The 27,902-nt window shown below is 53.3% G+C and overlaps 1 protein-coding gene across 2 annotated transcripts in view; it reads left to right on the plus strand.

Moving 5' to 3' along the window:
* Window positions 1–3,221: 3,221 nt before the first annotated feature.
* The window catches only part of SLC6A2 (solute carrier family 6 member 2), a 46,464-nt gene continuing 21,783 nt past the window's right edge, over window positions 3,222–27,902 (plus strand). Inside the window, exons 1-4 of one of the 2 annotated variants that reach the window (XM_045442792.1) lie at window positions 3,222–3,368; window positions 3,784–4,108; window positions 16,540–16,671; window positions 18,596–18,833. In XM_045442792.1, the coding sequence (XP_045298748.1) occupies window positions 3,835–4,108; window positions 16,540–16,671; window positions 18,596–18,833 (644 nt within the window). In that variant the 5' untranslated portion in view covers window positions 3,222–3,368; window positions 3,784–3,834. The remainder of the gene's footprint in view (window positions 3,369–3,783; window positions 4,109–16,539; window positions 16,672–18,595; window positions 18,834–27,902) is intronic. The other variant, XM_045442793.1, reaches the window with a different exon arrangement.

Raw genomic sequence — 27,902 nt, forward strand, 5'->3', positions numbered from 1 at the left:
CGCCCCGCCCACGCCGTGCCTGCCAACGCAGACCCCACCACCAGCTCCTCACCGCCGGTACCCGGACTCTGCTAGAAGCCTCTTCCTGGCAGCTGGAACATGTTCAGCCCACACGCCAGGCAGGCTGGAAATGCTGGCAAGTTAGCACCCTGGGAACAGCCTTAATGGGTAAATACTCCAACTTTCTTGCCCAGGAGTGGGACGACAGAGGCCTGCTCCACGCAGCCTCCCAGAGGTCCCTAGCAGGGTTAAACACCAGCTGCCCACAGCTGTAACTGCCCCTTAACGTCCCTCTCTTGGTTCCTTTTCCTTTCTCGCCTCTCCTCCCCACTCCTATACCAGCGCTTCCAGGAACTGCCTCCTAAGTAAACTACTTGAACTCAAATCTTTGTTTCAGGTTAGGCTTCTGGAGGAATCCAACATAAACGACGGATAACCCAAACCCAACCGATGATTGAGATCTCTTCTAGTTCTGCTTTGTACACATCTCCATAGCACAAGCTGTGTAACAGGAACTATTGGGCACTTTCCTTACCCCTAGTAGGGAAATCACACCGATAACTGTACTAGACAAATACACAAAGCAGTATCAAGAAGGAGGTGGTTACCAGGAAAGGCTTTACAGTGGGCATGACTTCTGAGGTTTTGAAGGATGAATAGGAGTTCTCCGGGTAGATGAAGAAAGGAACGGCATAGTTAAAAATCCAGAGGCACAAGGTATCCAGGGTACCTGAACGGATGGGCAGAGTCTTGTCCATCCTGCTAAAGGTGTTTCGATATTATCTCGAAAAGATTGGAGGATTTCGAGAAACTGTGGGTTATCTTCTTCTGATTGCACGAGTATCAAATGCTCATTGTAGACAAGTTGGCACACAAAGACAAGTATAAAGAAGAAAATAAAATGACCTTCAATCCGCGGTTAATTAAATCACATTTTGTGTGTCGTCTCTCGGAGGAGACGGAAGAGGGAGGTGATCAGACAGATACTGGATGTGAGGTGGCCAGCCGGGAGGCTTTTGCAGTGAGGCGATGGGGATCCTCCATGGGGGTGCTACGGCGGGGGGAAGGCTGAGGTGTTCAGAGGTGGGTGTTCAGGGCCAGCTGGGTGGGGCATGGGGTAAAAGGAGAGGAGGGAAACGTGATCACTAGAGACATTCTGAGTGTCTCCCTCCATAAACTGGTGGAGGGGACAGGGGCTGGGAGCCGGGAGGCCTGGGTTCTCATTTCAACTTTGTCATTTCCAACCTGTGGGACCTCAGGCAGGTCCCTTGGATCCTCAGAGCCACAGTTTCCTGACCTGAGAAATGGAAAGGTGTTTTCTTCCCTGCTTTCCTCACAGGCTTATCAAGACTGTCCATGGGCCAAAGAAGATTAACATCCTTGGTGGATGGGAACCCGTGGTGCCGGGCACTCCTGAGACCTTTGCTCGGTCCTTTCCCTGACCTCCTGCCTCTACCCATCATCAGCCTCCAGAAGGCCAGGGCAGGCTCACCATCCTTCATTTCCCATCCCCTTCTCTCCACATCCTTCACAGAGGATATTTGTCCTGCTGGTTCCCCTGGAGAAAATGCTCTAAGCACCTCCATGCACTACCATTAATCCATTCAGCTTCCATACTAATTGGTGCCCTAGTATGTTCCAGGTATTAGGAACAGAGTGGTGTGTAGGACAGCCAAGGTTCCTCCCCTCAGGGAGTCATATGCTACCCAAGAGAAGACATACAAGAAATGAACAAATAAATTTGTGTACTGATGTAATGAAGGGAATAAAACAGGGCAACATGATAGAGAGTGGGGGTGTATTTCAGGTTTGACTGGACAGGAAGGGACCACTGAACTGAGATCTGAATAACTCAGGCCAAGGAAACAGCAAGTGTAAAGGTCCTGGGGTGGGTCTGAGCTTGGAATGTTTAAAGGACAGAGAGGTCAGCACGCCTGGGTTTATCCAAATTCCTGTCCATCCCACTTAAGTCTTGTCACTTTTGTGACGCCTTCCTGGATTACCACCTCACCCCTTACTTGCCGATTCGGCTCCAACCAGTTTCCATACCCCTGTGGTTACAACCGGCCCTGACCAATCTGGGTCGTGATGGACGCTTTACACACTGGACTGTTAGCTCCTTGATGGCAGGAACTAGCTCCATTAACCAGCACTGATCAGGCATGTAGCAGGTGATTGTTGGAAGAATGGATCAATTAACCAATAGACAAACAAGGGAATGCATCCGTGAATACCAGGTCCATTTACTTGCTTAAACGTCGCCTTCTCAGATTCCCTGACCCAACTGCCTCCCCACCCTCCCCGCACACAGCACTGCGCATCCCCTACCTTGCTGTTTTTCCCTGTGCAAATCTCACCTCACATGCCATAGAATGTGTGCATTTATTTTGCTTCTTGATTCTCTTGTCTCTCCTTGGCAGAATATCCACGCCCCCCCCGGACAGGGATTTTTGAGTTAAGTTGTGCAGGCCTAGAACAGTGCCTGGCACATAGCAGGCACAGATAGGAGCAAATGAGTTAGGGGTAAATGACTGCGTGCAGAAATGAGTGACGCCTGATAGAACGAGGGTCAGAAGGGCTAGCCTGCCCGTAACAGAGATGTAGGAGTAAGGGTTGGGGCCTGACCTTTCAACCCGAGCCGGCCAACTGGCCGGCCATCGTGTTTGCCTGTTTGCCGACCGCGGCAATGCGCTGAGCAGAACATTCCCACTTCGTTGACGGAGAAACTCTGGCAGGGTAAGTTTAAATGGCCTGCGGCAGACGACAGAGCTGGTGCTGACTCGGGTCCTTTGCTCTCCCGGCCCCCTCTCAGACGCGACTCTGACCCCAGTTCTGGGCGTCTCGCTCTCTTCCCGCGGTGGGAAGCCAGAGCCCGGTGGCCCCCGGGAGCCGCGCCTGGCGCGCCGGTGCGTGCTGGAAAGGGAGCGGGCACCCGGGTCCCCGAGTCGCCCCCCGAGCCCGCGCCGCGCCCCCGCCCCTGCCCGGCCCCGGCCACGCTGTCAGTCTCCATTAGCGCTAACAGGCTCCAGACGGAGCGGGCCCGGCGCGGGCTTAATGCAATCGGCGCGTTACCTGGGGCGCAGGCTACATTACCAGCCCGGCCCCCGCCCGGCGCGGCCAGAAGCAGCCAGCGCGCGCCCCGCCGGCCGCCCCGCGCCTCCCGCGCTCCTCCGGCCGCGCCCGAGCGCCACGCGGCGGAGCCCAGCCCCGGCCGGCGCCCCACAGCCCGTCGCGGCCAGGCGGGGCACCCGGGACCGCGGCGCTGCCGGACACGTGAGTGCGCCCTGCGCGCCGCCCGGCCGAGGTGTGCCGGAGACCCCGGCTGCGTGCGCAGAGCGAGAGCGGTAGCGACTTTGAAGTGCGGAGGGGTAAGTGTCGGGAGGCTCCTGGGGCTGCCGGAGGTGGCACAGACCCCGAGCTGGGGGACAGGGGGCAGCCAACGGCACGGGCAGGGTCACCGCCCTGGGAAACCTCCGCCTCCGCGTGTCCCAACCCAGCCATTTGGGGGCGAGAGGGAGCGGGCGAATGAGGGAAGCGCTGTGGGGTCCGGGACCAGACCCACAGAGCCGGCAGGGTTGGTCTCCAACTCTAAGTTCCGTCTCAGTTCCGCGCCACTACCGCTGTTTCCAAATTTTACCAACAGACGCGCGCGGGTCTGGGGGAACCCCGCGTCCGCTCGGTGCGCGCGCTGGCCGCTCTATCCCCGCGCTCCCGGGAGGTCTCCGGAGGCGCATGGAGGGCGGGATGGCCTAGTGACCACATCTTTTCCTTTTATCCAAGCAGAGCCTCGGCGCGCTCCCAGTACGGCTGACGTTCCCCTCGCCAACCGCACCCATGCTTCTGGCGCGGATGAAGCCGCAGGTGCAGCCCGAGAACGGCGGGGCGGACCCGGGGCCGGAGCAGCCGGGGCAAGGGCGCAAAGCCGCGGAGCTGTTGGTGGTGAAAGAGCGCAACGGCGTCCAGTGTCTCCTGGCGTCCCGCGATGGCGACGAGCAGCCCCGGGAGACCTGGGGCAAGAAGATCGACTTCCTGCTGTCAGTGATCGGCTTCGCGGTGGACCTGGCCAACGTGTGGCGCTTCCCCTACCTCTGCTACAAGAATGGTGGCGGTGAGCCCCCTGATGGGCTGGGGTTTGGACTTGGGAGGCTACCTGACCGCAGCAGTGGCCAGGACCGGGGCCGGGATGGAGGAGCTGGGATGCGCGGGAGAAGAGGAAGCACGCGAGCGAGTCTGGAGCGCAGAAGGGTCTGGACGGGGCTCACGGAAACAGAATTGGAGTCCTCAGTGGAAAAGGGAAGTGGAGGCTTGCCCCTGGACAGTGATAGGTGCATGAGGAATGTAGGTGATCTTTTGATGGTTCGCAAGAAGATTTGGAGAGCTCTGGAAGGGGTGCCAGAAGTGCACAGGATGTGACAGCCAGGCACACAGTGATCCTAACTCCAGCACTTTGAGTCTTGGGGCAGGGACCTCTGGGCCAGAAGGGGAGAGAGGATGTGGGTTCCCTGAAGGCACTTGGGAGGCCTTGCACTCTTGGGGACAGAGACTCTGGAACTGAGACCCACAAAGAGAAGCTAATGTCAGAGAGCTCCACTGTCATGTTGGTGCTTGTTTTGATGGAGGGGCCGGAGTGCACAGTCTAGGTAGGAATGGGTCATTAGGGACCAAGAACTGGCCCGATGCTTGAGGCAGGTGAAGCCTTTGCCCCCTGCCGCTGCCTGGGGTCCTTGGCTCCGATGCAGGGTGGAGTAGGAGAGGGGCCTGGAGAAGACTCCAGTGGAAGTAGCGAGGCTCTCTCCCCTTTCCCGTGCAGGGTGACACGATACCCACTTGCCTGGGATGCAAGTCTAGAGACCAACTATAGCCCAACCAAATGGCAGAGCCCTGGAAGAAGCAGCCTGGGGGGACAGGACACAAGGTCCTAAGACCCTAGCTCCTTCTTGAGGGCCTTTGCTCGTGGGTGCCTAAACCACACCAGTCCTGCGCTCATTTGCTAGAGTTCAGGGGTGCCCTGCAGAGAGCCTGGAAAAATGACGGGAAGGAAGAAGTTGGCACACGGGGGCTCAGCTCTGGAAACTTCTCTCTATTCCCTGGGCCAGCCCGCCTGGCAGTAACTGTAGCTCAGGACTCCAGGGGCTCAGAGGGAGGCAGGGCAGATGTTTGCTTACCTGGAACCAGGTAAAGGGAAAGCTTGTGATCTGCCCCGTAGGGTCTGGGACCCAGCTGTTTGCTTCAGTGTTTGCTCTGGACACTTGCTTTGGTGGAGAAATGGGAAACGTGACCCAGAGGTGACACTCTTCCGTGTTTGGCTGCTGTGGCCTCTCAAGAGTCTCTGGTCAGGTTTAAGAATTCTGGCCCTTTGGACCCAGGAAGGGAGGAAATGCAGCTTCCGTGTATTTTTAGCAGGTGGGGAGGTGATGAATGGAAGACAGACTGAGAGACCCTGAGATGTGCCATCCAGCATGACCTCAGTGACCATCTGAGACCGTGTGTCCCCAGACAGCAGAAGCCTCTATCAATAATCAGCAATATTTACAAGTTCCTCCCTGGTGTGAGGCACAGTGCTGGGCTCTGTAGGGGTCACCTAGATAGATTCATCACCACACCTGCCTGCCAGGAGCTTCAGTCACCTGAAGTGTCATATGCCATCCCCACGCCACTGCCACTGTTATAAGCGTTGGGTGAAACTCCAAGGATCCCGGATGGCCAGCTGCACACATCAGCTAGATGGATATTCTGGGGCCCCGCTGACACCGTGTGCTCACTTGGTCATTGCCACCAATTGTGACCACCTGCTGCCTGCAAGGTGACATACCAGGGGCTCAGGGCACACACATAGCCGATTTGTCACGGGTTCCAATTTGTAGGTAAATTTGGCCAGAAGCTCCCTCTCTTGGGTCTGCTAGCCCTGTATATCACCCACCTGCGTTGTTCGGTCATTTATTGCTTTGTGTATCTGTCACCCACACAGACTGGGGCACATTGAGGGCATAGACTGTCACTTCTTCCTCCATTTCTAATGCCCAAAGTAAAGTCTAGATCCTAGGAATGCGATAGAAGGTACCCAACAAACTTCTGTTGAGTGAATAAATGAATGAAAATGGTCCAAGTCCTCAGAGACCTAATGCCTATCCAGAAACACTAACTAACCCAGAGAGGCAGCATGCTCTGGGAGGGGTGGGGCCAGCAATCTAGAAGTTAGGGGCCTTGGCCGTGGAGTCCCGGGTTCCAACTTCTGGCAGTGTGATTTGGGGCAGCCTCTGAAGCCTCAGTGTCCTCATCTGTCAAATGGAAAGAATGGCTTTCAGCTCAGAGGATAAGGACGTGATGATGTGACAAGGACGTGAAGGATAAGGATAGGATAAGGATAAGGATGTGATAATGCCGGTGGAGAGCCAGGCAGAGAGCATGGCCTTAGTAAAGGTAGCTGCTGCTTTTCCTTAACAACATTTTGATGACGTGTGACATGGGTGGGAGAGGTGACAGGCGCTCTAAAGGCCCGAAGAGGGGCTGCTTGGGAAAGATTCGGAGGTGGACTGTGCTTGGAGCACCGCCCCAAGGAAGGGAAGGGAGGTGCATGGACAAGCCTTTGAGAAGAAGATAGGAGGCATTTTATTCGAGAATGCACGTTCGATCATCGCAGAGACTAGGAGTGTGGGCTGGCGGGAGGGCAAGCCATCAGCGATAAGGGCGGAGAGACAAGTTGGGGCCCGGCCCCGGAGACCTTGAATGCCGGGCTAAGGGGTGGAGAAGTTGTCCCAGTGAATTTCCATTTCTGGCTGGGGTGGCCATGGATGACACAGGGGAGCGAGGCAGCCTCCCATTTCCGTCGCAGACTCGAAGGCAGATCCTTTTCTCCTCACCCCTCTGGGGGAGCTCAGCTGGCCCCTTCTGAGCTTGATCTCTGCGGAGACCCCCTGGCTGCTCCTTGAGGATCAATTCTTAAATGTAATTCTAACGTCAGCCCCTGAGATGGGCAAGCAGCTTGGCAAGCAGCCAAAAGACCTAAGTTTGAATCCCAGCTCTGTTTCTGTGGGCACAGCCCAGCCCGTCTCTACGCCCGAGTTCCCCACTACAGCTGGAGGTGAGCACAGGTGACCCCCAAGATCTGTCCCTCTCCAATGACCTGGCTCGGCTCTGCACTTAAGCCCCGACTCACCCGCCCTGTTTATTTCATGGCCTGTGTTCTCCTCTGGTGCCAGTTTTACCAAAGTAACCTCCGCGCCTGGCTGCTCACGCTGGCCCATACTGGAGGGTGTTTTGAAATGGTAAAAGTGCCAGGAGTTTAGGCCCCCGGCTAATACTTTCTGAGTTAATTCCTGGGAAAGATGAGCCTGCCTGAACATCTTCCCATAGGCCAGCTGCTGGGACGCACAAATACGGGAAGCTGCCGATGGGGAATGCCTTGAAATTTCCAGGGTTCGGAACCTTCTCAAACGGAGCGCCGGGCCGTGGGGCTATTTTCAGGGTGCTAGATACTCCCCCTGCACCGGTGGTGGTCTTGGGCCTGGCCGCGCTGACGTCCGGGGAGGCGTAGGCAGATCGACCGGGTCCCCACGTCTGCCTCCCTGCCAGGGAAGGGGTCTCGGCAACGGCCGCTTCAGTTTGAGACAAGTCCTGTGCTGTCAGGCACATGGTCTCTAGGTTCAGACAGACCCACGTTTGCATCTGAGCCTGACACTTCCTGGAAATGTAGTCTTGGACTCCTCCTCTCTGGGCCTCAGTTTTCTTGTGCAGAGAAGGGGAAAGAGTATACTTTCCCATCAGCAGGGTGATGACGTGTGCAACATAGTGGGGGTTCAATAAATGGACCTGCGCCTATTATTGTTATCATTGGGTGATTTTTAACTGCAGGCTAGACCCAGTGGCGTCCTGGTTTCGGAGGGAGCAGAACTAATTCTAAGGAAGAACTGAGGAAGGGGAATAAGGCTGGAAATTAGGCACATCTGGGTCACGGGAAAGCAAGAGGCAAGACCTAGGCTTTGTTCCAGGTCCTGGCAGTCCAGCCTCGCCCCACTGCACTTTCCTCATCTGGAAAAGGGGGATTAACAGTCCCGCACCAGGTCCCGTGAGACGTGGTTCTGGTCCCGGATAGGGTTCTCCTCCTTTCCCGAGTAAGCTGAGCATCTCAGGTATGCACAGCCCTTGGGGGGCAACCCTCTCGGCCAAAATATCTGGGCTTCTGGAGGCTGGGTGTGAAGCGTGGCTGGTACAGAGGTCAGAGGATTGCAGACTCAATGCCCTCACCTCCGGCCTGGCTGTAGGAGGCCGTCTACACCCTGAGCTTGCCAAGCCTGACCCTGACACTGACGGTTCGGCTCAGGTACACATGAGCCGGCCAGCTGGCGTGGCCCTCCGCTGACGAGTTTGCAGGAATGAGGTGCTCATCGGGGGCTAGAGCTGAGACTTTAATCCGGGGTCATCAGCAGGAGGGGGCTCACTGCTCTGAGCTGGCCATAAAAGATCTAGAGAAGCTGTTTCCAACAAGATGGGATTTCGTGGGGATAAATGCTACACCCTGTCCTGTGGTCCCAGACCCAGCTGCCTAACTAAGGATTAGGTCACCATGCAAGTAGAGGAAGGCCCTGGGGATTTCATTAGCTGCATCCTCCCTGTGACTCCCTTCTGGGAACCATTTATTTAACCAGAAAACATTTCCGATGTGCTCATCATATGCCAGGAACGTGGAGATGAGCAAAAGGCAATCCCCATCTTGAGAGAGCTCTTAGTCTATTGTAAACATCCTAAAAGCTAACATCATTTGGGGTCCTGTGATTGGAAGTATTATATCCCAGATGAGGGGGATGAGGTTCTACTGATCTTTGTGAGTTGTGTTGCCTTCCAAAATACAGTTCTGAGCATCCCAAACGCCCTCTTATTTGTTCATTTTAAAGAGACCAGAATGGAGATAGGAAACCAGAACCTTCAAGGAGCTATATGGAAAGCCCCAGAATTCTTAATAAATATCAGGTCAGACCCTGCAAAGTTGACAGCAGAGAGAGACTCGCCCCATGAGGAGGGGAGCCCCAATGCTAGTCTCCCTGCTTTTAACCCCCTTTGCCCTCCTTAAGGGAGCAGGGGTGTTAATCCGTCAGGAAGTGGGCGTTTCTCCTTGCTGGGGATGTTCCCCGGTCTCAGATCGAAGGCCCGGAGGTCAGCGGGAAGCCCCTAAAGTGACCGTGCTGCTCGTTTTGTGTGGAACTTCCTCCCAGAGCAGCAGGCATTTCTGCAGAGGGGTGCACCCGTACTCCTGGCCAATCTCAGTAAAAGTCAGGAGGACTCAAGAGCTGTGAGGCTCCACTTGGGCTGAGGTTAAAGGGATCCTGGGGCCAGTGGGCAGGGGCAGATGAGTCTCGGGGGGGAGGAGACATGAGTGGCCACCGCATGGTTCCAATATCCTACCCTGGGCAGAGTCTGTGTTGACAAACATGAATGATCTGGGCTTCGTTTATTGTAAGAAGCGGAGTGTTTCTCTAAAGAAATGGCCGTGTGAAGCCAGCTGTTTAACTGGCAGAGACTTGGGGGTGGGGGTGGCGGGTGGCCCTATGCCCGACACCCAGCGTGCACAGCATTGCTTTGGACAAGACTGATCTGTTCCGTTCTCCATGGTGCGAAGGACAAAAAGAAGGTGGAAAGTGAAGGCTGCGGGGGAGGGATTTGGGGAAGGCGAAAAAGCAGTGCCGGCCAGAGGGAGAGGTCGGCTGCCAGGTTCAGCAGAGCCTCAGCTGGCCGTGGGCACCTCTGAAAGGGGGACGGCCACAGGGGGAGTAACCGGCCTCACTCCGGATAGGGACGTGAAGGGTCCGGGGAACCGCCTCCAAGTCCTCCTGTGCTGGTGAGCCTCCAGCAGGCATTCGGTGCTGTGCTCCGTGCAGGACCCGGCCACCGTCCCCTGCACGGGCACTTGTCAACTTGGCGATTTCCAGTTTACAAAGTTGCACTGTGCGCGCTCTGCGGTGTGACGGTGGGATGTGATTCCCGTTTACAGGGCGCCCGCTAAGCGCCAGGGACTTACTTCTCCTCCATCGTCTCGAATTATCACAGCAAACCAGAGATGCACTGGCCAGTTCTCCGGCTCTCCAGACCCCAGCGGGGTGTCCTACAATTCAGTCCTGACACTGGCGACCGGGAGTTGGCAGACCCCTCAGGTTAAGGACTCAGTCCCGCAAGACTGCCCCCACTTCAGAGGCCACCCATGGGTCTCAAGCTGTCACCTGTGCTTCTGACCACCTGGCTATAACTCAGGGGTTTCCGTGATCCTCTCTTCAGGTCAATAATGTGCCACAGCAGCTCACAGAACTCAGGGAAGCACTAACTTACATTCTCCAGTTTGTTATAAAGGGTGTGGTAAAGGATACCAATGAGGAGGTGTATGGGGCAAGTCCTGGACGAGTCTTGAGTGCGGGAGCTTCTGTCCTCATGGAGTTGGGCTGTGCCACCCTCCTGGCACAGGATGATGTTCACCAGCCTGGAGGTTTTCCAGGTTCCGTAGTTCAGAGATTTTTTATGGAAGCTTCATCACGCGGGCGTAATCGATATTAACTTTATTTGTCTCCAGCCCTTCTTTCTTTCCTGGAGGTTGCAACCTGGGGCTGAAAGTTCCAAACTTCTAATCAGGGCTTGGCTCTTCTGGTGACCAGCCCCCGTCCAGGAGCTCGCCGGGAATTGTCTCATTAGAATGAAAGATACTCGTATCACCCAGAAAATTCCAAGGGACTTAGGAGCCCTGTGTAAGACATTCCTATCACCCCCACTCAGAAAATTACAAGGGTTTGGGGCACCTGGGTTGCTCAGTCGTTTGGGCATCTGACTCGTGATTTGGGCTCAGGTCATGGTCTCACACTTGGTGAGATGGAGCCCAGTGTGGGGCTGTGCGCTGACAGAGGCGCGGAGCCTGCGTGGGATTTTCTCTCTGCTCCTCCCCTGTTTGTGTGTTCGTGTTCTCTCTCCCTCTCTGTCTCTCTCTGTCTCTCTCTGTCTCTCTCTCTCTCTCTTTCTCTTTGTCTCTCAGAATAAATGAATACACATTAAAAGAGAAGAAGAAGACAATTACAAGGGGTTTTTAAGAGCTCTGTCTCAGAAACCCAGAGCAGAGACCAAATATAGTAAAACCTTGGATGGCGAGTAACTTGTTTTTCGAGTGTTTCCGCAAGACGAGGCACACGTTTCTAAAAAATTTTAACTTGATAAAGGAATGATGTCTTGCAATACGAGTAGTGCGTGACGTTGAATGTCACATGATCACAACGGAGCCAATGATTCGGAGCCAATGGTTCTTCTCTCTCTCTCTCTCTCTCTCTCTCTCTCTCACTGCGGGATTATAGGTAATTGTCTCCTAGGCTCAGGTGCTCCGTCTCAGGCCGCGGTGTTTGGCAGAAATCAGTGATTTTTCAGAACGTTGGAAGGTGCCCATGACAGGCACTAGTGCATTTTTGTCCCTTCAAAGCACCTACGGACAGTCCTTTGCTTTTCTAAACCAGAGTAAGCTTAGGAATGCTTGGCTTCCTTCTGGGTCATTGGATAAGCTCCTTGTTAAAGTCGTGCGAAGAGAAAAAGATTCCATTGAGCCGATAGATAGCAGTGATTCTGTTAGGGATAGTGAAAGTCGTCCTACACAGTAACCCTCCTCTCTCCCATCTCCCTTACACCAGCCACGAAGGTTTTCCAAGGTAAGCGCAGGTTAATCTGTTTATTTTTCTTTATGTTTTGAATTTTCTTTCTTATTTTGCGTCCTGTTACCATACTGTAATCATTTTTATATGAATATTTTGGGGCTGTGGAATGAATCATCTGAGTTTCCCTTATTTCTTATGGGGAAATTCGCGTTGATATACAAGTGCTTTGGATTTGGACACATGTTTCTGGAATGAAGTCTGCTTGCAAACCAAGGTTTTACTGTATCCGTGTTCCATACTGTGTCACAGGGGGTCTTCCCCGGGCCCTGTGCTTTAGACAGCACTGCTCCGCCCTCTTTCCCTTCTCACCGAGGCCTGCCCACCGAGAACACTGCCCCCACCCTCCCCCCACCCCCGCCACCACTCCAGATACCGGTTCCCAGTCATTCCCTGTGCAAACGCCCCAACCTCCTTCTGGGTCTGAACGGGCCTCTCGCTTCATTCCTTCTGTAATGTGCACAGGCCGCAGGCCCCAGGGGAGGCCAGAGGCCTGTGGTCTGCAGGGGTGTGGACAGAGCTTAGACATGTATGTGCAAGAGTCCATACATATGTGCAAAAGGCCTTGCGTGTCTCTGGACAGAGCTGAGGTGGGGCCCCCCCCTTCACCGCCCCATTGTGGCACAGGACTCTCAGAGGCGAGGGCTCCAAAACGGAACCTTATGATAGAACCGTTATGAACGTGCACTTGTCGAGGCACGAAGATAGAGCATGTTTGATTTAAAAGGTGCAGCCTGATTGGTCATGTGGAAAACCGTGGCCATGTGCAGTGTCCAATGCCAGGGCCACCCTTGCCCCTCGGCCCCACCCGCGTGCCTGCCGCGAGCAGCACCGGCTCTCATGCAGGTGTCACCCTCTCTTGCGCCCTTATGTCTACTATGCCTTCAGGGTGTTCAGGGCGAGGGCACAAATCTGGCTACTCTCGGCATTGACCGAGGTTTTCTTGGAACTCCGGCGAAAGCCACAGCCGCTGCCCATCCACAGCTGGGCCACGGGCGCCGAGGGAACAGTCCCATGAGTCTTCACTTCTTGATATATCAGGCTGTGGCCAGAAGGCGCAGTTGGAGGAATCTGGCCCTCAGCAGACTGGGAAGTGGGTTCCCTGAGGGACCCAGCTCTCCTTCCTGCAGCCCCTCCCTGGTCACACTCTCTCCAGCTCACCCCGGATTCCCAGTGGGCCTCGGCCCTTCTGTCTCCTGCTGAGGGCCCTGCAGACATTCCCTCCCCCTTCCTGAGCTCCTCTCATTTGCCCTCCTCATCTGCCCCAGCGCATCCCACTCGGAACTTGGTGCCCCTGGGCTTCACTTCCTGAGGGCTTGGCATTTGTACAGAAGATTCCAGAACCCCTCTCTGACCAGTGCGGTGCCTCTTTAATGGTGAGGTGGCAGGCAGTGTGCCCTGGGCTAGCGGTGATGGGGCGGACGCTTTCCTTACTAAATTCATCCGAAGGCCATTTGTTAGAGTCTCTTTTACGGCCTACAGGTCTTTCCTCGGGTGTTCGTGTGTGTCACTGTGCGGAAGGGTCACGAGTGTGCACGGGTGTGCATCTGTGTGCATGCATTTGTGTGAAGACTGCCAGGAGCTGAGAGCCTCAGGAGATATGCCCTGTGGGTGCTTCTCCGGGTCTGTACACCAGGACCTGCGTAACCAGAGCATTCCAGAATCAAGACAGGATTGTGGGCTGTGGCGTCTGAGGTTCTCAGCTCTCAGACCCTGTGCAAAGCCGGTTTGCAGCTGGTACTCCCACGTGTGAAGACGTAGCAGGGCCTTGGGGATGTGGTGGTTATGGGCCATGCAGGGCAGTAGCTTCTGGAAAGTTTGCAGTCCAGCCTCAGGTTCCCAGGAGCTGCTGCGGGGCTGTTTCTAAGCGAGGCCTCCTCAGCTGACCTCAGGCATCCCTGAAACCCCTTTCTGGCTCTCCAGCCCTGCCCCAGCTTCCTCCAGATCTTTCTGCAAGGGGGCTTGGCCCAGCCAGCTGGTCAGTGTCTTCTTTCGGAATAAGGCACTGGCCCCTGGGCAGCTTTCTGGTTTTTCTTCACACTCAGCTGCTCCATCATTCTGGAGTGTTCTTGGGCTGTTTCCTCCTGAAGCAGTGGCTGGGCTCACATCACAGGCGCTCACAGAGAAGAGCCTCGGGCTTGTGCAGACCTGTCATCCTCCCTCCTAATCTCCTCTGCTGGCACTCCCAGCCAAGCACAAGAGGAGACGAATGTCCAACTGGGCAATTTACCTACCTGTTGTAAACCTGTTGTAAACCTCCGGCCACCCGGAGGTTTGGAGTGGGGGACATTGGCCCGAGTGAGACGCCTGGTTAGTTGGCTGACGTTGCTCTTTCCCTTCGCTGTGGAAAAGAACGCCAGTGCCAACATCTGAGCCGTGAGCTCCGCTCTTTCCTTCCCCGCCGTCCCCCGGGCCACGGACCTCAGTCTTCAGACCTATTCAACAGTCAGATGCGTCTGTTTCCCCTACTCTCTGGCTCCCGTCTCCCGAGGGCAGTAGCAAGGCGGTGGGAGACAGAGTGGGGCTCAAAGGGATGTCCAGATTATTCTAGTCTGGACAAGCCACTTAACCTTTCTTAGCCTCAGTTTCCTCATCTGTTGAGTGGAAACAGCGGTAATTATGTCTCAGGGATGATTTCAAATGAAGAATTACATAAAAGCTCAGTGTGTGGCTCGTCATATAACAGATGTTCACCAATGTCACCATCACCACCACCAACTACCTCTGTCACATTACCAGCGTCAGTTCCATCACCACCACCATTACTGCCAGCACCGTGGACAGACGAGAGCTCAGGTACCAAGTCGGCCCTCTCTGCGTGTGGGAGAGGGAGAAGGACAAGGTAGAGTCTGAAAGCAAGAAATGAGGAGGGGACGAGAGAGGGTGGCACGTGGGCATTCAAAGAGGTCCATCAGGGAGCAGGGGATGGGGTATTGGACCAGTATATATGACCAACTGACGAGATGGCTAAGCTCGCCCCAGATCCCCAGTTCCAGGACAACCTCCCCTCTGAGACCCTGTTCAGCCTCACGTCCCTCACTGAAGCTGGAATATTCTGGCGTCTACAAATTATGTTGGGAATGGCTCTGGAGCTCTGGAGGCAGGCAGACCTAGGGCCAAACCCCAGATCCATCACTTACTGGCTGGGTGACCTTGGTCAAGTCACTGGATTTCTCCAAGCCTCAGTTTCCCCCTCCGAGAAATGGGCATAGCAGTTGCTACCTCAGACTTTTCTGGGTAAGGTCGATGGGATCACGGATGTCCAGGGCCCAGTGCCTACATGATACGTAGGAGGGACTCACTTCCTGCTAGTGTCTTTCCTGTGCCCCCAGTGCTGGTCCTTCTCTTGCTTCGGAAGGGACTGGATCCCAGAGCACTGGGGCCGACACTTCACGCTTTGTCCTTAAGATCCCTGGGCTTCCCGAGGAGCAGCCCTGGGAAGAAAGTGGGGGCTCAGTCTGAGTAAGTGAGACTGGGTGAGTTTGAACCTGGGGTGCCGCATGACTTTGGCATAATTCTCCGCTAGCTTGGAGCCTCAGTTTCCACGTCTGGAAAATGGAGATAGCAATCATCGCTGCATCTTAGGGTCACTGTGAAGGTCGAATGAGACCTTGCATGGAAAGCACCTGGAACACAGCACAGGATGTTATATTCCTCCTGCTACTGTCATTAAATCTTTCCCGGCTTCTGCACTTTCCTGGTGTGGGCGGGCCAGAGAGTGTTTGGTTTCCAAGGTTACTGCATCTCCGCCAAAGGCCAGAGGCGGGGACGAGTGTGGATCTGGCCTGGCCACCTCCAGCTGCGTCAGGAAAAGGAGCTGGCATTTTGCTTCGGTCACGCTGGCAGCCTGGGCTGACATGGCACGTATCCCAGTGAGTCACCTAACGGCGTCAGAGCCCGGTAAGCTCGCCCCAGGCTGCCGGACACGCTGAGCATCATCTCTGAGACTCACACACGTCTCATCCCAGCAAGAATTCTCTTGGGGATGAGTTGCTGCCCATGGCCAGGGGTTCTCACTGGTTTCTGCGATGCTCTGGGTGGGTTTCTTCCCTGGTCAGACGCTCGCTCTAGGGATTATTTGCCTTCAGTCGCCTGTAGCAGGGGGGGCCTGATGCGTTCGAAGACCTGAATGTGAATCCTGCTTCTGTCCCTTACCAGTAGCAAGAACAGGCCTGATTCAACTCCCTTCTCTGCCCTCAGTTTCCCCCAGAGGTGGGGGACATAATGACCCTGTCTGATCATGTCTCTGAGCAGCTGTGAAACTAATAATCCAGTGAGGTTGTGTTTGGGAAAGCCCCATGGGACCTGAAAATGAGACAAATATAAGCAAAGTTAGAGACTCAATCGTGTGCGGCTTTGGGCACTGTCTCTCCCTCACTGATGTCAATTTTCTGACCTTTAAAAGGAGGGTTTGGGGCAACTGGCATTCCCCAGAGTGGTGAGCCATGAAAGAAAAGGTTCTGCATTTAAATGAATTTGGTAAAGACTATACCTCTAAGCGTCTTCATGGTGCTTCATAGTGTGTGCCTATGTGTATCCAAGGCCAGAAGAATCCTGCCAGGAACAAGCTCGTTCAGCTTTGATTAACCCAGATTTTACTGATTTGACCGCACAACCTCATTATCCTAGTGATGGTTTTTCCTGGTCCCACAATTACTGTTACTGTTCACCAATGTCACCATCACCACCACCAACTACCTCTGTCACATTACCAGCGTCAGTTCCATCACCACCACCTTGGGAAGTGGCCGGGGAGCAGATAAATGAGGACACTTAGGCTCTGGTAGACATGGATCCAAGCAGGTGCAGGGGGCAGACGCAAGGCTGGCCAGGGGTCCAGGGAGTCACGCTCTGCCTCTGTGTCCTCCAGGTGCCTTTCTGATCCCGTACACCCTGTTTCTTATCATTGCTGGGATGCCCCTGTTCTACATGGAGTTGGCTCTGGGCCAGTACAACCGAGAAGGGGCAGCCACAGTGTGGAAGATCTGCCCGTTTTTCAAAGGTAAAGGACGGGTGCAGGGGAGTCAAGCAGTGGCCAAAAGATTTCCTCGGTGCCCCTGGAGAAACTGCTCCAAAGGTGGGATCCGAGGAGAAGACCAGCTCTCTTGTGGGATTCGTAGGCATTGGCAAGGTCAAAAGCATCCACCATTGCAAGCTACACGGAGAGCCCTCGGTGTGTCAAGGCCAGCTTAGCCTAGAAAGTCTGGGAGCCTGGGTACCAGTCGAGCCTCTGCTGCTGACTGACCAGAGGGGGTCTGTTTCCTGTATGGGAAATATTTACAGAAGTGCTAGAAGTACTCAACACATATGCCTCTACTCTCCCCTCTTGCTCCCGTGGCAGACATGATAAATAGATCGTAGACCTTTCTGGGCTCAGCTAGGAAATTGTCTCACAGTCCTTAATACAGCAGCCACGACTAATCGATCACATCTGGGACAGGTGATGAAGCCTGCTTGCATTTGGGACTTGGAGCACATCTGGGAAAAATAGCCATAGCAACTGCCATTTCTTGGCCCCCATATGTCTACGAGAAGGGTATGGAATCAGAATTTGTGTCTCCCAAGCACTGCTTAGTGAACTGGGCCCAGGTGGCACTGAGGGCCAATATGATTCTTATGAGCCTCTTCTCAGCTGGCACCTGTCTCCCGACTGCCTTCTATGTACTCAGTCGTGTAGTAGACACAGGCTGGTAAGAGGCTTATAAGACGTGTGTATTAGTTAGGATTTTTTAGTTTAACTTCCAGAAATCCCGCTCAAAGTGGCTTTAATGTAAAAAGAATTTTTGGCTTATGATATGGTTCAGTCCAAGAGTTTCTGCTAGCTTCGGGTACAGCTTGATCCAGGTTCTTGAACAGTATTATCTGGAATCTCTCTCCACCTCTGTCCGTCTGAAGTCGGTGTTTTTTACATCCGTCTCAGGCATATTCTTCTCAGGTGCTAGCAAAACCGGCCATTAACAACAAGATTAAATCCTACCAAGTTTACCAGTGACAGAGTAAATCGAAAACACCTTTTTATCATCAGTAAAGATCCCAGAGAAGACTCTCATTGGTTTAACTTGAGTCACATGTTTACCTATCAACCAATCCCTATGGCTGTGGGGAAGCAGAACTCTGGTTGGCCAGGCCTGAGTCGTGTGTCTACAGCCAGATCAAGGAAGTGAGGGATTAGCCTCACCCAAACCTCACATGCTAAGAACACTTAAGGCTACTCCCTTAATCAATATTGCACAGGCCAAAAAAAAAAAAAAAAATGTCTACTGTAGGCAAAAGCCCTAGTACTGGCTAGCCCAAGAAGAGCTTCCAGCGTATTCCGGAAGATGAGATTGGCCCACGCATGGAGCAGATGGTTGAAAGGAGGGCCCAGAGAACACCCAGGACTGAAGTGCTAATCAGGGACTGCTTGTTTGGGGTTTCCCAGAAGCGCGTCCTGAGACAAGGATTTGTGGAGGGAGTTATTTGGGGAGTCGATTCTAGGAAAGACTGTGAGGGACAGAGGGAGGGTGTCAGCCAATAAAAGGTGTGTCAATCAAGCCTGTTCCACCATGGAGCAGGGGCCCATCCCACTGGGAGAGACTGTTAGCATGCCTCACGCTTACTCGGCCCAGGGGGTGAGGGGTCTGGGATACTCACACTCTGGTGCCTCCATACGCTCCGGTACATATGCTCTGGCTGCTCCGTGGGGACATGAGGGTCCTGACACTTCTGGCCTGCCTGAGGAGTGGGCAAGAGAGGCAAGAGAGAGCACTCAGGCGAAGGGGTTGTGGGCTCCCAGGGCGTGGAGGTGAGGCTCTGACAACCTGCTGCAGAGAAGGAGGGGCATAGGGGTTGGGTCGTGCCATGGTTGGGTCTGGCTCCCCGAGAGAGGTGGCTCTGGGGCTGGGCCCGGGGAAGCCCACGCCTGATCCCTCTCTGCCCCCACCCAGGAGTTGGCTACGCTGTGATCCTCATCGCCATCTACGTTGGCTTCTACTACAACGTCATCATCGCCTGGTCTCTCTACTACCTCTTCTCCTCCTTCACCCTCAAGCTGCCTTGGACTGACTGCGGCCACGCCTGGAACAGCCCCAACTGCACCGACCCCAAGCTCCTCAACAGCTCTGTGCTGGGCAACCACACCAAGTACTCCAAGTACAAGTTCACGCCGGCAGCAGAGTTTTACGAGTAAGTCATCGACCCCTTGTCCTATTCACTCGGGCGCACCGAGACCTGTGCGGGGCAGGACCTGGGCCGACCGCTAAGGAAAACCACCCCGGTCGGCGTTTGTAGGGGGCACTGAGAAGCCACCACAGGCCTGACCCTGGGCTGGGAGCTGAGGATACAGCCCTGGCCAGGGCAGTGGAGGACCCTGTGTTCCGGCCCGGGAGAGTGGGGGTGCGGGGAAATACCCTAGTAAACATGTAAGGAAGCAAGAACGTTTCTCTAGAGAGTCGACGTGCCCTTCAGGAAATAAAACACATTTTAGGGAGTGTAGGTGCTCTTAAAGAACGAAAGCCAGGTATATGGAGGGGAAAGGACCATTAGCTCGGGTGGCCAGGGAGGGCTTGTCTGAGGAGGTGACATGAACACTGATGAAGCCAGCCAAGGGAACATCTAGGGGCTCAGCCAGCAGCTGATGGAACTGGAGCTTGAACCCAAATGGAACTGGTCCTGAAGCTGCCATGTGGCCCACCTGCGCTGCTGTCCCTCTGGGGCTTCCAGGTTGAAGGTTGTCGGTGAAATTCAGAAAGCGAGAAGCAGGCCAGCTATGTGTGGCTCGGGGGAAGTATGTGGACCATGTGTGCCTGAGAGGCACTGACTGGTGGTAGAAGACAGAATATCTTTTTTAAAAAGACACGTTTTATGTTGAAATCATTGTAGATACAGAAAAGTTGGGTAAGTAACATGTAGAGCTCTTGTACACCCTGCATTCAGTTTCGTCTGTCGACACCTTATATAACCCTAGTGCAATGATTGAAATCTGAAAATTAGCGTTCATATACTGCTAACTAACCTGCTAAAGGCCTTTTTCTGAATTCATCAGTTTTCCCACTAATGTCCTTTTCTGGTCCAGGATCCAGCCCAGAGTGCCACGTGGCATTTAGCTGTCCCTTCCCCTTAGTCCCCAGTCTGTGAGAGTTCTCTGGTCTTTCCTTGAGTGTCATGACCTTGACACTTTTGAAGAGTACTGGTCAGTTATTCTGTGAATTAGCCCTCGGTGTGGGTTGGTTTGCTATTTTCTCCCGATTAAACTGAGGTTAGGCATTTTTGATAAGAATACCATAGAGATAATGCTGTGTCCTTCTCAGTGCATCGTATCAGGAGGAACACGATGCCTCTTATTACTGGGGATGGTAACCTTGATCGCTTGGCTAAGGCGGTACCTGCCAGCTTCCTTCTGTGTGGAGAGACCATTATTCCCTTTGTAATTAACAAGTGTCTTCTGGGGGAACCTCTCGAGGTTACGTAAATATCTTGTTTCTCATCATCCTTACCCCAAATCCTCAGCATCCTTCAATGATTCTTGCCAGCAAAGATTATTATCATAGCATTTGCTAATTGTGATTCTCCGTTCCCATCATTCCCTCTAGATTAATTGATTGGGATTCTTTTGTAAGGAAGAGTTGTCCCTTTCCCCCTCTTTATTCCTTCATTCTATTATTTACTGATGCATTTTTTTATTGAGATATAATTGACGTATAACTTCATACTAGTTTCACGTGTACAATGATTTGACACATGTATATATTGCAAAATGATTCCTACAATAAGTTTAGTTAGCGTTCATCACTACCCACAGTTACAATTTTTTTTTCCTTGTGATGAGAACTTTCAAGATCTGCCCTCTTAGCAACTTTCAAATATACAGTAGTATTGTTAACTGGACTCACCACGCTGTACATTACATCCCCATGATTTCTTTATTTTATAGCTTCTGGAAGTTTGTACCTTTTTACCACCTTCACCCAGTTTGACCATTCCCACCCCCTGCCTCTGGCAACTACCAGTTCGTTTTCTTTATCTTTCTAAAAAATGTTTTAGTTTCCACGTATAAGTGGGATCCTATGGTATTTGTCTTTCTCTGTCTGACTTATTTCGCTTTGCATAACGCCCTCCAGGGCTGTCCATGTCGTCACAAATGGAAGGATATCCATTTTTTTCACGTGAATATTTTATGTATATAGATAAATTATATATTTTATATACACTTACATAAAGTTTATATAAGTATAAAAATATTGTATATTATATATATATTTTGTATTGTGTGTATATATATATGCCTAATACATATATATGTATCTACACAATACATATATACAATACACCATAGTTTGTATGTGTGTGTGTGTGTGTGTACGTGTGTGTGTATACATATGTGTATATCACACTTTGTCTCTCCGTACACACACACACACACACACACACACACACACACTCCATCGTTTTTATACATTCATACATCCATGGATATCTTGTTTCCATGTCTTGGCTATTATAAATAATGCTGTGAACACAGGGGTGCAGACATCTTTTTGAGTTAGTGTTGCCACTTCCTTCGGATAAATACCCAGCCGTGAAATTGCTGGATCAGCTAGCAGTTCTATTCGTAACTCTCTGAGGAGCCTCCATACTCTTTCCCACAGCGGCTGCACCCGTTTGCATTCCCGCCAACGGTGCACGAGGGTTCCTTTTCTCCACATCCTCACCAGCTCTTGTTACCTCTTGTTTTTTTGATGGTGGTCATTCTAACAGGTGTGAGGTTCTGATATCTCATGGTGGCTTTGATTTGCATCTCCTCCGTCATTCACTGACATCTGTACGGGCTCACGGAGAGTTGTCGTATTCTGTGGTTTTCATCCAGAACAGTCAATATTTATTTGTGGTTCCCCTGTCATCCTCAACTCCATCTTTTTATGTCTTGAGGTCAACTTGGTTTGGGCCACCTAATGTGAAAATGTTTGCACGTCGGGCTCTTCAGAATGCAGCTCGTGTTGTCTTTTTCCCTCGGGCGGGGACAAGCCCTGTTTTAGCAATCGAGACACAAGTGTTCACAGATAAGCAGGAAGTCCTGTTACAAGCTGTGGGGTGGGACAGGGAAATCTCACCGGGACCTTACTCGTGAGGCGTACAGGGTCTGGAGTAGGCTGTGACAAGCTGCTCTGTAAAAACCAGATAGCAAATATTTGAGGCCTTGAGGACCATATATGTCTCTCGCATATTCTGCTTTGTTTCATTTTATCCTTTCCAAAGAGAAAGACCATTCTTAGCTCACAGGCTGGGCTTGGCTTGGGGGCCACGGCTCGCCGACTCCTGGTCTAGAGCAGTGCTGCCCTGCAGTGATAGGAATGTTCTCTATCTGTGCAGCTCAAGAAGGGGCCACATGTGGCCAGTGGAGCCATTGAAACATGGCCAGTGTGACTGAAGAGTTAAATTTTTAAATTTTATTTAATCTTCATCAGTTTACCTTTAAAGAGCCACATGTGGCCCGTGGCTACCACGTTGGATAGTTCTGGTCCAGAGGATGAGAAAAGACAGATTCATAAAAGACAAAACGCGAGGACCAGCTTCCTTCAGTGCTATGGATTCTCTACACCAAGGCCCTGGGGATGCGTCCTGATTGTCTGGAGACTGGGCTTATCCTAGGCCAGTTTCCATCCCTTCCATCTCAGGGCAGTAGGGCCAAAGAGATACAGTTTGGTTAAAAGTGGCCTCTGGAGAGCCTTGTGCCTCCTGGGGCTTGGGAAATTAGGCGCTCAGGGCCTAGGAGCTGCCCTCAACGAGCCAGTGCTGAGAACTTGCCGGTCCCTGACCTGCATGTCCCCTCCACCATCTGTGTTTCCTGTGGGTTTCCAGCAGGCGTGTGCGAAATGACATAGGTGTGGGACTTGGAGGGGAGAGGGTCCAAAGTTGTCATCAAATGCAGATTGAAGCACATCTGAAACCCCTCGAGGACTGAGGCGTTGCCGTTGCTTAAAGCAAACATCCGTTTACATTAACAGTGTTATCCCTGTCTCCCTCCCCATCACGCACGTGTGTCCAGCTTTCTGCTGACTTCTTTGCATGTGTTATTTCAATTTAAGCCTCACCCCAACCCCACGAGGTTTCTGTAACTACCCCCTGCCTCCCCAAGTGCACGCACGAGGAGGCTGTGAATATAAGCACTGCCCCAGGGCCCCACGGCCAGTACTGCACAGAGCCAAGATTTGGGCCCAGGCAGCTTGTGCTTATAGGACAATGGGCCCAGGCAGCTTGTGCTATAGGCCGTGAGTGAACACCTGCCCCTGCTTTGCCCCTGGGACCCTCCCTCTCCCCACCCCAGCCCCTGCCTCGCCAGACAGTGACATCCAGAGCCTGCAGTCCTAACCTCTGGGTCGTATTGGATTCGAGCCATTATAAATGGCCATGACTACTCAGAAACATTGCCACAGTCACAGCTAACCTTTGTCCGGCCTAGATTATGTCCCAGTCACTATGCACGGTGCCTTTTCACCCTGACCACCGCGGCCAGTCTAGAACTATCATCGTGTCACGAATGAGGAAACAGGCGCAAGCAGGAAACGACTTGTCCAGGGTCATGTAGTTTAGAAGTGACATTTGGAATGGGTTTGAACCCAGGAAGTCTGGGTGGAAAAGCCAGGCTCCCAGCCCAGCGATTCAGAACCACCCAGAAACATATGGATGCCTGGACCCTGCACCCAGAGACGCCGATTTCATCGGTCTGGGTGCAGCCAGAACATGGGGGGTTTTATTGACAGTTCCTCTGGTGATTCTACTATGACAGCCACTGTCTTGACCACTGTGCTCTTCAGTCTCAGACAGAGCAAGATTTTTCCCGCTTCAGGCTGACATCCCAGCAGTGTCCTGTTGTGGGAAATCTAGGGCCGCCTTCACTTGTATTTATTTATTTTTTTAATTTTTTTATGTTTTATTTATTTTTGTGAGAGAGACAGAGCGTGAGCAGGGGAGGGGCAGAGAGAGAGAGAGAGAGAGGGAGACACAGAATCCCAAGCAGGCTCCAGGCTCCGAGCCGTCAGCCCAGAGCCCGACGCGGGGCTCGAACTCGTGAACCACGAGATCATGACCTGGGCCAAAATCAGATGCCCAACCGCCTGAGCCACCCAGGCGCCCCTCCTTCACTCTGCTTCTGAGGAGCGGGGCCTCAGAAAACCCCAGAACCTTTGGGGAGTTTGCGGATGGAAGTTTTAGGCCTCCTGACTAAAACTTGGTTTTGGACCAGGAGGCGGCAAAGGAGCCGGGACAGAGGGTGCTGCCGATACGTTTAATTGCTTCCAAGCTCTCCCCTTCATCATCTTGTGCTAGAGGAAAAAAACATGACTTTTCTTTCTGCTCTGGGCAACCCTTGTCCTTGTAAATTAAAATGGAAAACAATAGCGTTGGCCGTCTCTAGTCTAGTCATCATTTGGTTCCTCTTCTGACGTCCTAACGGCCGGCAGGTCTGCCCCGGCAGGAGAGAGAGAGGCCAGTTGGGTCTTGAGACCCGGGTCACTTCAGTTACAGCCCTAAACTCCCTCCGGGCTCAGATGTGGGCAGAATGTGGTGCACAGACACCGGTCTTCCGTGCGGGACCTGGGGACTTGGGGCACGCGGCGGGGAGCGGCATCCGGGACGTATTTCAGCAGCCCTGTGCTCCGCAGGGCTCGCCGCCTCCCCCACCCCCCACAAGCCTCACAGCACCATGAGCTGGGCACCCCGGATCTCTTTCCACCCAAGACCCGTTTAGTTTTCGGAGGCGGCGGGGTTGGAAATGACTCCTCTCTCGCAGATAAGAAGGTGGCGTGTCGGGTTTTCGGCAAGTGGCAGGGCTGGGATCCGAAGCCAGGTCGTCTGGATCAGGGCTCTCACCCCACACCCAGGCTTCTCCGGTCTTCCTCCTCCCGCCCGACAGAGTCTTGGGGCCGTGTGCTGGGGACCCGAGTGCAGGCGTCTCTGCAGGTAGACGGCAGCCCATTTCGCACACCCCTTTCTCACCCTGAGCTTGCTGTCGTGTGCTTTGCAGTCTGTAAGTCATGAACTGCAAATGGATTGTTTTTTAAATTTATTTTTAATGTTTATTTATTTTGGGGACAGAGAGAGACAGAGCATGAACGGGGGAGGGGCAGAGAGAGAGGGAGACACAGAATCGGAAGCAGGCTCCAGGCTCTGAGCCATCAGCCCAGAGCCCGACACGGGGCTCGAACTCACGGACCGCGAGATCGTGACCTGGGCCGAAGTCGGACACTCAACCGACTGAGCCACCCAGGCGCCCCAACAAGTGGATTTTTCTTAATGACGCATGGCCCTGGTATCTAGATGTTTCTGCTTTAAGAGAGTCACCCCCATCTCAGTCTGGGGAGCCAGCAAGTAGGACCCCCGGTGCCAGCCCTGAGGAAGGCTAGGTCGTTTCTTCTCTTCCCTCAGAGCCCGCTGGCCAGTGTGGTTGCCATCTTGTACTCATTTAGGCTGATGGATTGGAAAAACCATCCAAGGGAACAAAACCACTATTCCCCCCAGGCTCTGGGCCTGAAGCCAGACAACCCGCAGCTAAAAGAAACCCTGACGCTCTCTGGAACTTTCCAAAGGGCACCCTTGGTGAACATGCTCCGGAGACAGAAAACTTCTACCCCCTGCCTGTTCCTGGTGGGACAGAGAAGCTCCCTCCTCCCCGGCACCAACCCTCTGTGCTCAAATGTCAAGTAAGAAACTGAGCCCGTTTGGCCCGCGGACTTTGGAAAGCCTGGACCAGATACTTCACGATGATTCATTTTCATTAAACTGCTGGAAGAGTCCAACAAACCCAAGTTACTTGTACTAAACCCCTGAGGCTCGGGGCCTGCTGGGGAGAGGCTGGGGTCACATTTCTTTTCCTGGGAATCAGCTCAGGAGTCTGGCCTTTATACTAGCAAACTCTCTAGACAAAGCCTGCGAGCCTGACCGTGGATTTCACACGCGCGTGGGGCATTTCAGCCATCCAGTTGGACACGCACTCACGTCATTTTAGCAACTTTCAGGACAAGTACAGCTGGTCCGGTGCCTTTTTCTCATGCTTTTTTTTTTTTTTTTGCTTCTCATGCTTTTAATAGTCAAATTGGCCAAAGGGTTATTGACACCATTCAATATTTGGCCCATGAAACAATGAGGAAGGAGAATTAAGAGTCAGGTGGGTTCAGGACCTGATTTTAGTTCTCTGTCAATTTTTGGATGCACCCACCTGCTTTCTTTCCTTTCCCTTCCCTTGAGCTGTTTCTCCTCTCCCCACCCCTACCTCCCCTCCTCCTTCCCTCCCTCTCCCTCCCCTCCCCCTCTCTCCTCCTCCCTGTCTCTCTCTCAGGACATAAGAGAGGAAACTAAGTCAGGACATGATTTTGAGTTGAGACCAGCAAGGGGAGAAGTTTGCCAGGCAGACAAATTGGGCCGGGAAATGTGTTCTAGGTGGAAAGGAACAGCAAGTTCTAAGGCCCAGAGCAACCAGAGCCTCATATGCTTGAGAAGTGACAGTGGCTCGCTGGGGCCAGAAGCCCAAGGCAGGGTATGGTGAGACAGGGGATACGCTGGGCAGGGGACAGTTATGAAAAGTCTCAGGTTCTGAAACGTTTATGTTTTTATCCTTTAGACTAGGATTTCCTAACCTCCGCACTTTTATTTTATTTTATTTTTATTTTTTATTTTCTCAACATTTTTAAATTTATTTTTGGGACAGAGAGAGACAGAGCATGAACGGGGGAGGAGCAGAGAGAGAGGGAGACACAGAATCGGAAACAGGCTCCAGGCTCTGAGCCATCAGCCCAGAGCCTGACGCGGGGCTCGAACTCACGGACCGCGAGATCGTGACCTGGCTGAAGTCGGACGCTTAACCGACTGCGCCACCCAGGCGCCCCTCTCCGCACTTTTAGCACTATGGGCTGGGCAATTCTACATTGGGGCAGGGCTGTCCTGTGCATTTGGGATGTTCGGTAACATCTCTGGCCTCTACCCATGAGATACGGGCAGTGTCTCCTCCACTCCAGATATGAGAGCCCAGACATTGCCAAACAGCCCTGGGGAGGCAGTGGGAGCCACTGTTCCAGGTGATAAGGAGCCCTGGAAGACTTAGGGGCAGGAGACTGACAGATTAGAAGGGCAGATCAGACAGATGGATTTAAGGGGCCGTGGCATGGGGAGATGGGGAGACTTCTATAGCAGCAAGGGAGAGAATGTGGGTCTGGCCTGGGACAGGGCAGCAAGGGTGGGGGGTCGTAGCAGACCAGGAGGCGGGATTAGGACGGGCCAGACACTGAAACTGATTGCATGGGGGGGGGGGGGGCGTGCTGATGCTAGGTGAGTCCTTTAAAGCCATGACATCTGGCCTGGGGGCCGCAGGGATAGGGGCCATCTGGGGAGGGGACATATGGGCCTTTGTGGACCACACAGCTCTGCCCATTCGTTCACACTTGCTCACTTGCAGATAGATGCATGTGCCCGCCCACACCCCCTCCGTCCATCTCTCCTTCTGCCACACCTGTGCACCTCCTCTCAGCTCACCTGTCCTCCCGCACTCTGCAGAGAAGGCACCGGCCACCCCTCAGTGAACCTGCCAGCTGACTCCCTCAGACTAACTTAACTCCCCGGTCATTTTGGGGGCACTCCTCAGCTCCTTTGGGGGCACTCCTGCTCCTGGAAGGCTGGGACTGGATCATGATCATTAGAGTTACCATTTATTGAACATTTCCTGAGTTCTAGGCATTGTCTACATTCTGGAATTTAATCCGCACGAGAGCGTGTTGCTGAAAAGGAACAAGGCTCAACAGGGGGAAGGTTGGCACCAGGTTTTGTCGCCCGCTACCCCGCAGGAGCTCCACGTGGCTTGTCTGCAGCCGTGTCACGGGCCCCCAGCCCTCTCCGGCTCACAGAAGATGTGCAGAATGAGTTTGCGGAATCAGTGAGAGGGTTCGGGCCACCCCATCACTGGTGGCAGGGCCAGGGTGGGATCCCAGGTCTGTCTGATCCCAGTTCTGTTCCAGGTTCTTCTATTTGCTTTCACGTTCTTGCAAATAATAGACATCGGTCTTGAAATGGATGAGTAAATGATCAAATGAGTGAATGAAACACGCCTCCACAAATTTAAATGGTGGTGGCCTCCACAAATTTAAACTCCTGCCCAAGGATAAGCTAACCAAGTTTCCAGACTCAGGGTACGGGTTTCCCCACCAGGGTAGCATCTTCCGGTGCCTCTGCTCCCAGTGAGTGCAGCCATCTATCTGCCTCTGATTCTGT

Source organism: Leopardus geoffroyi, chromosome E2 (genome assembly GCF_018350155.1).
Source record: "Leopardus geoffroyi isolate Oge1 chromosome E2, O.geoffroyi_Oge1_pat1.0, whole genome shotgun sequence".
NCBI lineage: Eukaryota > Metazoa > Chordata > Mammalia > Carnivora > Felidae > Leopardus > Leopardus geoffroyi.